The sequence below is a fragment of the Rhinatrema bivittatum genome, chromosome 7 (assembly GCF_901001135.1).
Source record: "Rhinatrema bivittatum chromosome 7, aRhiBiv1.1, whole genome shotgun sequence".
NCBI classification, from domain to species: Eukaryota; Metazoa; Chordata; class Amphibia; order Gymnophiona; family Rhinatrematidae; genus Rhinatrema; species Rhinatrema bivittatum.
Genome location: NC_042621.1, coordinates 103,504,780 through 103,516,956, shown reverse-complemented (window position 1 = coordinate 103,516,956; position 12,177 = coordinate 103,504,780). Strand labels below are relative to the sequence as shown.

At 41.0% G+C, this 12,177-nt stretch overlaps 1 protein-coding gene across 1 annotated transcript in view; it reads left to right on the top strand.

Annotated features, from left to right (window-relative positions):
- Positions 1-10,300, top strand: part of LOC115096169 (F-actin-uncapping protein LRRC16A-like) — a 73,157-nt gene extending 62,857 nt beyond the window's left edge. The window contains exons 7-9 of the mRNA XM_029610681.1: positions 8,488-8,558; positions 9,627-9,700; positions 10,294-10,300. Of these exons, the coding sequence (XP_029466541.1) occupies positions 8,488-8,558; positions 9,627-9,700; positions 10,294-10,300 (152 nt within the window). The remainder of the gene's footprint in view (positions 1-8,487; positions 8,559-9,626; positions 9,701-10,293) is intronic.
- The last annotated feature ends 1,877 nt before the right edge of the window (positions 10,301-12,177 follow it).

Sequence of the window (12,177 nt, the reverse complement as noted above, 5' to 3'; positions counted from 1 at the left end):
TTTACATGTCTAACTCCTTTGAAAATTCACTCCTTACACTTTTGTCTCCAAATGTGCTAAATACGGCCTCTCGCTTTCCTGTTTCTTTTATAAAAGCAGATGCTAAATATCAGAATGTTTCAGAGGCTATCGCCCATCTGCATAAGTGGCCTACAATAGACGGAGCCTTTCTAAACAGGTCTACTGCACTGTCCTTGTGGGGACGCAGCATATTACATAATGCAGGAGACATGGCTGCTCATTGCCTGAATAAAACGGGAGATGGCAGCACCAGCTAGTGGCGTAGCCACTATTAGCATCTCAAAACATGCTCTGGGGAGCCTTTTTCCCCAACTCTGGTAAGTTGAAAATATTTGTATGTTCCTAAATGGTGTATGATTTTGTGATTTCCACACATTGTTGATAGGTCCAGTGTGTACTGTGAAGGTGAGCGGTGATAGTGATATAGCGTGAGCTTTGTGTTTTTCCGAATGACCAGGCAGTGTGATCCCTGACCAGCATGGTCCTGACCTAGGACACTGAGCAAGAAACCTTTTCCTGGATACCAGAAAGAAGAGTTTGTAGTTCTCCGTTGCTCCAGCAGTTGGAAGAGAGCTCAGAAGGTCTGATGAGCCAGGAGGCCACCTTTAAAAGATCATCCGTGGTCACCCTGTAAATATATTCCTTTGCATGTTTTTTTTTATTTTCTTTCATGTCAACCTCTGTGTGTATGTTGCTGAAAGAATGCTTTCATGTATTGCCTCGGTTTTTCTAGCACACTGATATGGCAAGTGCCATTTAGCATATTTTCTTGTGCACACTTATCATTTGACCTTGTGTAACATACCTCTAGGAACTAGGGCAGAGAAATGTTGAATCATCATTGTGACATGAAAAGACTGACAATAGAGTGCTGTCTCTTTAAGAGCTGGGGGGGGGAAAGGAGATTCAAAATTGGATTGTCTGAGCATGTGCAAACAGATCACTGCTCAGCTTGAACAGAGTTCCTGCCCTGCTCTGAATTAATAAATATTATCTGTACTGATTAAGGTGAGCAGCCCTCTATAATTGTATTCATGTGTAATGTATTTATGTTAGTTAACATTGTTTTGAGATGTATTGAAGTTGTTTTTACTTTACCTAAAGAGATGTATAAAAATTGGATTGTCTGAGCATGTGCAAACAGATCAATGCTCAGCTTGAACAGAGTTCCTGCCCTGCTCTGAATTAATAAATATTATCTGTACTGATTAAGGTTCTCTTTTCTGGAACCCTGCTGTGGACGACTTGGGAGTAGTTGAACTGTGCCCTGTCAGGATTTGAAGCTCTTCTTTCGGATAGAGGCTGCTGTATTGTGGATTTGGCAGTTGGAGCAGCAGTACTGACGCCCTCTTCAGTTCTATATTCAAATGGACACACAGTAGGATACAATCTGGGACTTTGCTTGTTCAGAAGGTCGGGTGCTATATCACATGCTGATTCTGGTTGAAATACTTAACATGAGTTTATGACAAAGTTGAGTTTTCTCTTGTACTATATACATGTGTTTATATGACAAATGCAGATGCTTAGGAAGTGAACAGATTTATTTCAGTCATTCATTCCAGTAAAGATAAAACTGTTATTCACTAAAGAGCGTGTGGATTCATTTCTGATACTGGGTTGGGAATCAAAGTGCAGGTTTCAGACACAAGAAGTCATAAAGAAAATTGAACTTCAAGGGTTACACTTGCATACAGCGAATGCTTGCTAATTGGATCTTTGTCCCTTGTTGCCTGTGTGTGTGTGCTGAGTTAATCTTTCAGTTCAGTGGTTTGGTCATGGTTTGCTGTTCATGCAGAGGAAATACAGTAGTGTGTGTGTGTGTGTGTGTGTGTGTGTGTGTGTGTGTGCGCGCAGAGTGAGTGATATTTCTGACCTGTATTTTGTAACATTGTCTTATCTTTTCCATGCATTATAGATGTGCTGTTTCAGTGTATATTCATGTGTGTAAACATTTCCAGCTCTTTCTTCATCTATTTTCTTTCCCTTTGTTTTGTAACATCTTTTGTTCAGTGTAGACAGACCATGCAATTCATTCTCTGAAAGGTCTGACCTCTAGTCCAGGTTCTATACCTGTGCTTACCAGCATAGTCTATGGTTTAAATTGGAGTGGAAAATATGACCCTTTTTAAAAACTTAAGAAATCCTACGGTAGGTCAGACCAGGGACCATCGAGCCCAGCATTCTGGCTCTGTGTAGATCAGAAGTACCTGTCAGATCACCAATAATTGATCTATCTCATTTCCAGGGATGAGCACCGGCTTTCCCAAGTCTACCTGGCTAATAACCGTTTAGAGATTTTTCCTTCTGAAATTTGTCCAATCCTCTTTGAACCCCACTATGTTAGTTGCCTTGACCATGACCTCTAGCAACAGATTCCATAGCTTGATTGTGCGCTGAGTGAAAAAAATACTTCCTACGATTTGTTTTAAATCTGCCGGTTGTTAGTTTCATGGAGTGTCCCCCAGTCCTAGTGTTTCTTGAAAGGATTTGCTAAGTCCTCCCTAAATTCTTGCTCTCCATGGGCACTGTTCTGCATTGCGATGAAAATCCGTGGAAGGACTGTAGGACAAAAGATGGTGGCGGCAAGGAAGAACCCACTAATCTAAGCTCCTACCCGTCACTAGCTTTTTCCGTCTATTTGCTACGTTTTGCTCTTTTCACAATGGTAAAAATCCCATCCCAGCACCAAGGGTATATTAGTGTTTCAGATCTTTCCTTGACAGGAATTAATTTCTCTTGGCCAGAGCTAGATAAAACTCTTAGCTTTGTGGCGCAGTTATCCCCATAGGCACCTGAAGGTACAGAAAATGTTGGCAGTCATTCTGCCTCGGGGAGCATTCGTGACTTGAGTGATTAGAAGCAGTGATCAAAGTGGATTATGTTGCTGGTCCTGGAAGGTGCCACAGTACCCATGTCTTTGACAAATCCTGTCTGTGTTTGAGCTCCATGAAACTGGAGGCAGCTTTAGGAGTGGCCATAGACCTGTACCCACGTGAGTCTAAGGATATGACTGGGAAGATACCATCCATTGCTGGAGTCAGGGAGTCTCTTGGGTAGATACTGGCTTGTCAGTGCAGCTGAGTGGGCGGGTGAGGCTTAGTTCAATCTTTGGACTCTGTGGGCTGGATTTTTAAAGCCATTTACGTGCATAAAATCTGATGATGTGCGTATAAATGGCAGCTCTAGAATTGACCTGGGCTCAAGCATTTGGTTTTGTGCAAATTATGCATTTCGTGCATAATTTGGTTTCGTGCATACTTTTACACGAAATGGAGAAAGATGTTCCAGCGAGCAGGTTTGGAACTTGCATACATATTTATTGGTTTTTAATAAGTATGTGCATAAGTTAACCCACACAACTTATGCCCTCCATAGAGCAAGTGAAACAGTGTGTGAGTGAGTTTGTGCATGTGCCCAGTCACTTACTTCCACATTTTCAAAGCAAGCTTTTGTGGATATGTTTGCCATGAAAATTCGGGTAAACTTGGGGCATAAAAGGTATACACACAGATTTAATGGCACCATGCACAATTATAAAATTGCCCTCCCTATGGATTGCGACTTTGATCTTGGAAAAATATAGATCATTATATTTTGATCCAATGTCTTTTTTTTAAGCTCTATATTTATATAGTCATATACAAGCAATAACTCAAACTTGCAGATCCTGTTAGAGATACATGAACGCAATGGGATTAGAGAGAAACATCATCCTGTATATAAACATGTCATGATGTCAAGTTTAACATGGCTATAAAAATAGGCATTTTGTAATTAACGACTTCTTAATTTGTTCAAATTGATGCGATTCCAGATTGGGCTAATGAGTTTAATTTAAACCAGCTCTCATGAAAATGAATCAGACATTGGAATGTCATGTTTTGGAGGCGCAAAATGTTGACTGTTTTAATGAAAGAAAATTTTCTTCTCAAAATTAAAATTTGAAATCTTGAGAATGCTCAAAGGAGATTTAAAATGAGACTATTGAACTTTCCTAAGAAATCCTATAATTTCTTGTAAGGAAATGTTTAATAAATGTCTCATGGACTCATGGAGGTGTTAGAATTCCCAGCAGGGGTTCTCCCTCCAATTTCTCAGGCTTATTATTTACCTTAAAGAAGAGTCAAGAAAACAGACGGAGATCCCCAAATTGGACATTAACCAAACTCTTCAGATGCCCACTGCACTAAATGCACTTGCTTTATTGTTGGTCTTACATATTCTCCAACCGGACAGGGATTGCACCCTTAAAATATTTTCCGTCAGAGAGAGAAAATGTTTCTGGATCTTAAATAAGAATTTTTCATGATATCTCTAAAGCTTCTCTGATACCGAGTTCTTTGATCTGGTTTTAAGAGATTACATTAAGATTTACAGTATTTTGTCGCACCTTGTTTTTTTGAGGTTTATTTTTGTTCGAGGTGTGTGCTTACTGTTTGGAAGCAGGTTTTGTTACAATGCACATCAGCAGTATTGTCTGCAGAGAGGCAGTTTTTTTCCTAAGATACCCTTGCAAATGCCTTTTTAAATATCAGCGTGAGATCCTAATCATCTGAGTTTTCCTCTAAATTCAAGTCTCAGCAGTAACTTTGCTTAGCTCCCTCTGCAGTGTGATGTATTTCTCCTAGTGGAACTGTGGGTTTAAATCATAATCTAACCATACTTAGATGGTGTATATAAGTTTTACTTTGCTATTTCATTATCACTAGGCAAGGTAATGGACTTTCTCCCTGCTTCCTGTTTTTGGCATTCTCTCATGTGTGGGCTATAAGACTGTGACATCGTCTTTTTTTCTCCTCTGTTATTCAAGGGAATTTTCCTTTATATTGTATTATGATGCGCTGTAGTCTTTTCAGTATGTATACTTTTGTTGAATGTATAATTTGAAAAGAAAAAACATCTGTTGAGGATGATTTGATTTCTTCCTTTTCAGCCGCACTGTAAAATGATGGTTCTCTGGGGAGAGAACGGGCCAGAGGAAGGTCTAGAGAGAAAGGCGGTCCCTGTTCCTCCCCTAGAAGATGCTGTAAGGGACTCGGCAGTTCCCATCAGGGAAAACTATCCTGCGAAGGGGCAAACAAAGATTTTAATTTTATTTGAAACTGAAAAATTTGAGTAAAATTTTAATTTTCATATGAATATTCTGTGGTTTTGGGTTTTTTTTTGTAGATATAACTGTATGTGAGGTGATGATTTGAGAGAGAGTTGAAGTTAATGCCTGGAGTTTATTGTGTGTATAAGTAGATGTATATGTAGTGGTACCAAAATGTGATTGTTATGAGTCTTGAGTGGGGAAATGGAAGAGTGATAAGTAACTGTAGTGAATGTGCTTTGTAATGCATAAGATTATGGGCATTCTTTGAGGCATGTTATGTGAACATGAATGATGGGTATGAATGAAAGTGTTTGTTTGCATGTGTACAGTATACCTGAAGAGGAGATTTTGAAAATGAAGTAAGATTTGAGGGGACAGACATAAGTGGTAAGTGACCATGTTAGAATGGTTTTATAGGGCATCTCCAAGTGCTTTGAAGAAAAGAATATAAGAATTGCCAAATTGGGTCAGACCAAGGGTCCATGAAGCCCATTATCCTGTTTCCAGCAGTGGTCAATCCAGGTCACAAGTACCTGGCAGGATCCCTTATAGATAGATCCCATACTGCTAATGCCTAGGGATAAGTAGTTGCTTTCCCCAAGTCTATCTGGATAATAACGATTTATATGCTTCTTCTCCAAGAATTTGTCCAAACTTTTTTTAAACCTAGCTATGCTAACTGCCTTTACGACAGTCTCCAGTAACGAGTTCCGAAGTTTAATTGTGCATTGAATGAAAAAATATTCTCTGATTTGTTTTAAATGTGCTACTTATTAACTTCATGGAGTGTCCCTGAGTCTTTGTATTTTTGAAAGGCTAAATAACTGATCCACATTTATCCTTTCTATTCCACTCATGATTTTATAGACCTCTCTCATATCCCCCCTCCAGCCTGCTCTTCCCCAAGCCGAACAGCCTTTACCTTTCCTCATAAGGGAGCCATTCCATCCCTTTTATCATTATGGCATAGAATGTCACAATCTTCCGAGAAGAAAATAGTACATAGTCACATAGTAAATGATGGCACCCAATCTGCCCCACATGCTGCTTATGTTAACAACTGGCACTCCATGCAGGTTACCTCCATGTCTTCTGTTAAGAGTGGTGTCTGCCATTCTGTGCAGGTTACCACCCATGCAGAAATATTACACTTAAAGTTAATATAGGTTTTCCTATTTCTTCATTTCAATCCTTTAGTCCCTGGAGATCCACGGCGCTTCTCCCATGCCCTTATGAATTCCATTACCGATCCCGCCTTCACCACCTCTTCCAGGAGGGCATTCCAGGCAACCACCACCCTTTCTGTGAAGAAATATTTTCTGATGTTGGTTCTCTGTCTCCCCCCCCCTAGAGTTTCATATTGTGACTCTTATTTTTACAGTTTCCTTTCCAACAGATGGGCCAATACAGTAAGACGCGTGGGAGAACTCACTCTCCTGACACGCGCCCAGGCCACTCTCTTGGGCGCGTGATTCAGTAAATAAAGATATGCAAATTAGGGCCCGAGTCCCTAGCGCCTCCTCATTAGCAGAAGCGGCAGCTGTCAGCGGGTTTGACAGCCAATGCTCAATTTTACTGGCATCGGTTCTCGAACCCGCTGACAGCCTCGGGCTCAGAAAACGGACGCCGGCAAAATTGAGCATCCGTCTTCCAACCCATGGGCAGATTTTAAATTTTAAATTTTTTTTTATTTTAAATTTTTGGGGGGGGGGGGGGCCTCTGACTTAATATCACTATGATATTAAGTCGGAGGGTGTACAGAAAAGCAGTTTTTTCTGCTTTTCTGTACACTTTCCCAGTGCCAGCCGAAATTAACGCCTGCTTTTGGCAGGCGTTAATTTTACTTTCAGAAATTAACGCCTGCCAAAGGCAGGCGTTAATTTCTGAAAATAAAATGTGCGGCTTGGCTGCACATTTTACTTTCTGTATCGTGCGGGACTAACTAATAGGCACATCGACAAGCATTTGCATGTTGCGGGCGCTATTAGTTTCAGGGGGGGGGGGTTGGACGCGCGTTTTCCACGCGCTATTTTTACCTCTTACTGTGTAAGAGGTAAAAATAGTGCGTATTTTATAAAATCCGGCGTACTTTTGTTCGCACACCAGGCGCGAACAAAAGTACGCCGGATTTTATAAAATACGTGCGTAGCTGAGCATATCTTATAAAATCCGGGGTTGGCACGCACAATAGGGTGCACATTTGTGCAACTTGCGCGCGCCGAGCCCTACGTGTGCTGCCCGTTCCCTCCGAGGCCTGCTCGAAGCAGGCGTAACTTTGCGTGCACCAGGCCGGCTGCCGCGCGCCATGTTCCGGTCCGGAGGCCGCGGCCATGCCCCCGGAACGCCTTGGGCCAAAACCATGCCCGCGGTACTGCCCCCATATGACACGCCGACCGCGTCACGCCCCCCGACACGCCCACCTCAAGAAAGCCCTGGGACTTACGTGCGTCCCGGGGCTTTGCGTGCGCCGGAAGCCTATGCAATATAGGCTCGGCGCGCGCAGGTCTGTTTTAGAAGGGTTACGCGCATACCTTATGCGTGTAACCCTTTTAAAATCTGGCCCTTTATGAGGAGCTGAAGGTTTTGTCTAACAGATTAAAATGGTATGACTCATTACAGCTAAGTTTCTTGTATTTATCATGGGAGGAAAAGAATATAAAAGTGGCATCTTAGCAGGAGTAAATATATTCAGGTTTAAGGGCTTGAGGAGATGAATAAAAATGTATAAGTTTGTGGATGAATAACCTTTTCCGAGCCAGACCCTGGGTAGATCAAAGGGCATTAATGGAGTGGTGGCTCTGCATCCTTGCTGCCCTGATTCTCTTTTTTGGAGCCCTGTTGAATATCTTTTTGACTACCCTGAATGTAACTCAAATATCCCCTTTAACAATAGTTACTACTGGTGAAAACATAGTTCCAGGTATTCACTCTCTGGAACCCAAATTAAAAGGGTTGATTCAGTTCCATTCAGAACATGTAAAGATATCTGGCGAAGCATCAGGACAGTTGACCTTTCAATATATCCGATGAGAATAAATGGATCTAAGTTCTGGGCTGAGGGCAGTCCCTTCTTGGCCTTATATGCAATACGGGCGGGAGGGGTTTAGTGCCCTGCCATTCGATCCCGCAGGGGAAACGATGATGTAACAACTGTTACCAGGCATGGAATGATTAAACCTCCTTCAAAAAAATAAAAAAGAGAGATCTAAATTATTCCCCCATAAAGTTGATATACACATAGCCAGGAAGTGTTAGAAACTAAGCAGAAAGCTCCCTCACATCTTACCATTTCTTAAAGAATTTTGTTTCCCTCCTCCCTACTAACTTCAAACCTTGCATGAGCAGTTAATCTGTTGTTTTGCCTACAGGTGGATTTTCACAGACCTATGCAGCCCTGTGCGATTACAATGGATTTACCTTCCGTGAGGAGATCCAGTGGGTAAGTTTACTTGAGGCAGATCTAAAAACGTTTCCATCTTACTACCATTAATACAACTACTTATCTTTTCTATCCGTCTTATATCAAACTCACAAGACTTCAAGAAAGCACTAAAAACCCACCTGTTCCAAAAAGCATTTCAACATTTATTAAGACAACAAAGTTAACACACATTTGTTATTCAGTATTTGACAAAATTGACTATCATCCCCTTCCCCCCCTTTTTCTTTTCTTTACCTACTTCCCTTCCCCTTCCTTTTTTACTTTCCTGTTAATATTTATTCTTTGTGGTTTAAATTTGGCACTTAAGTCAAATTTTATTTTGATTAATGGTATTTACTGTCATTGTATGTTTGCTATTGTATTTGTTTTTAATGTATTATTTTACTTTATTTTATTTTTACACTGTATATGTTATTTTGTAAACTGTTTTGACCAAATTCACTTTTGTAAAGGCGGTATATAAACAATTTTAAATAAATAAATAAAGTGCATATAGACGTATGCAGCGCTGTACATATGCACATATGAGATTGTAAGCTCTATGGAGCTTACAATCTAGACAAGACAAACCTACATGCAAACAAGCATCTATGGGAATTGTATTTAGTGTAGGGAAGTGCTCAGGATTTAAAAGCAGCCTCAAAAAGATGAGTCGAGAGCTGGCGGTGGAGGAGGACATAGAGATGAGTGACTAGCCCAGTGGATAGAATTCACAAGGATGGCTGTAGGGAGAAAGAAGATAGGTATTGAGTTGCTGCAGGTGTTGTAAGAGATGAATAAGAAGAGTTGGACTGCATGTGAAGCGAATGGGGAGCCACTGTTAAGGTTATGCTCCCAAAGATGGGAAAAAATGCAAAACAGGCCGGAGTTTGTTAGCTCTCTTACATTTTATACCCACTCCCTAACACAAATTCTTTATCCTAAACAATGAAAATATGAAATGGGATGTATTCACTTTTTAAATCTGTTCCTGTTTACCTAACATCCGTCTGTGTGATACTGAGAGAGGTATAATAAATATGTCTTCCAGTGTTTCTCTAATGTATAGAATATCCTTTTGTTAAGGATGTGGACAATATTTATCATAGTCAAGACTGCAGAGAATTTAACCTGATGGACTTCACTCACCTGGAGAGTAGGTAAGCTATCCTTTGGAAGTCTATTCAGCAGCTTGGGTTGATCCCTGCTAGAGATGTGCATAGTAATTAATTACAAGCTAACCTCTAGAGCCATGGAGTCAAATAAAAAGAGCTCTAGTGGTATTAAATCACCAGTGGTAATTTCTCTAGATCACAAATCGGCATACACATTGGCACAGATGTACAGTCTTTGCTGAGAAGGCATTTAACAACAATACTCTTCTCAGGGTGGGTTGTTTTTCTTTTTCAGGATTTTTCTTAGGTAAGTGCTGCAGGAGATCAGCTTGTGTCAATGGACACTTGGTTTGCTCTCATGCAGGCATATATACTTTGGAGAATTGCCCCACACACTGCCCTAACACAAGAACAGGTACAGAATGGGCAGGAGCAGTGCCTTATCAATGTGTGTCTACCCTCTTCTGGTAGAACTTCATCCTCTGCTCAATCCTCTTGTCAATTGAGGTACGACTGAGCCACTCCATTTACATACTCTCCTCCGATGTCCATGCGAATAGTTCCAGGTTTATGCCCAATCTTGTGCTTGTTCCCACATACTCCTTGAATTTCTTCAATGTTTCATTTTTGTGCCTCAGGAGGTGAATCCTTGTGTACCTGGAGTAATCATTAATGAAGGTCTATCTCCAGAAGGGGTTGCTGCCTTCATTGTTCTATAGAGATCACTGTGAGTTAGTTCCAGTGCATGACAGGCCCTGTGGTTGCATGCCCTCGGCAATGGTGCACATGTTGCTTTGCCTTTGAGATAGCACACGCATTTCAGCATCTCATTTACATGGTGATATCCACTGTCATTCATTTGGTCTACAGGTCATTTATTGCATCCGAGCATCTGTGCTTCAAGCACCAGTGCCATCATATAGGGAGTTCTGACGTGGGGATTGAGTAACAACTTTTACTTTCTCATTTGTGCAAATGTACAGCCCTGGACATTTGCAACCCCTTATACCACTGTCCTTGTTCTCTTCTTAATGCTGCATGAATTTTTGTGAAAGAGCATGATGAAGCCCTTATTTGTCAGGCATTTCACTGACAATGAGTAGCCCTTCAGATCTGATACAAACAGTACATGTTTCGTAACATTCTGTGCTTGTGTCCAGCTATGGCGATACGTTCTAGCCATCCCTGGCCCTTTCCCACTGCAGGAATGCATTTCCTATCTGCCATGAATGCTTCATCTTTCAAACTGTATTCTACATCTGTGAAAAAAATCTTTATTATTTCTAGCACAGTAAAAATATGCTCTGCCATTTATGGGGATTCTTTCAGTCTTAAACTGTATAATTTGCAGAGCAGAACCAGTTTGCTGTTTAAATTACACGCATCATGTAATCTTGTTAAGCTTGCCCATATCTGTCTTGCAGTGGCAAAGCCATGGATGTGTATTACTTGATTATCCTCAAACACTACTTCTTTTTTCAATATTCTTCTGGTTCCAAAGTTCTGTATTTTCAGTAAGTTTATCCTTGCATACCACATCCCGTAATTTATCCTTATTCAGCAGCATTTCCTTCTTAAACTTCCATACATCGAGTAGCGCTATAGAAGTGTTAAGTAATAGTTAAGTAGTAATAATTACTTGCATTTAACTTAGTGATAACAGTTCTGAGATCTGTGCTGGATTCCATTCTGTTGGAGTCAATTGCTTTTTATTGTTCTGTTCCCTGTTTGTGATCATAGCGAGTGCCTGCTTTTTTTTTTCAGCTTGTTTCAAGCTTGTATTGGTTCTGTGTTTCCCTGGATTGGTGCATCCTGAATTCAGAACCTTTTTCATTAGGTCCCATAGATTGCTCTGGGTCTGTGACTTGATGTACTTTTCCCTCCTTATCTGATACCAGTTCTGGTCCAATTTGCTTATCCAAGGTCAGAACTGAGTATGTGTGCAGTAGGGATCTTCCCGCTTCTGGGAGAAACACTTACTTTGAATCAGAAAAGAGTCAGAGCTCTTCTGTGGCATCGTGCAAGCATTCTTTAATTGGGAAACTGGGATAGAAAGCAATAAATGTTATGGAGTCAATATTCAGCTGCTATCCAGCTGAGTGAGTTAACCAAATAAACATGCTTGGCTAATTTGGTCGGCATATTCAGCAGTGCTGCTGTGCCACTGAATATACCCAGCTAATAATAGCTGTATAAGTTTGCTGGCTAACTTTAAACCTATTGAATAACAGGTCTAACTTATCCAGTTAACTTTAGCAAATAAGGCTGAATATCAGCACTTATCCATCTAAGGCCAAGAATCATCAGAATGTGATATTTTTTTGCAGGAGGGGTCCCACTATCATGGAGGGGTATCACCACAATAGTGGGGCCCCTCCCCTGAAAATACATTGCGGCTCAATGGCGCATTCTTTTTTGTCGTGGCCAAACACCATGACACAAAAGAATGCAGCGAGCGGCCCCAATCTCACGGGATCGCCATCATCTTAAAAGGCTGCTGGCCACTCACAAAATGGAGGTTC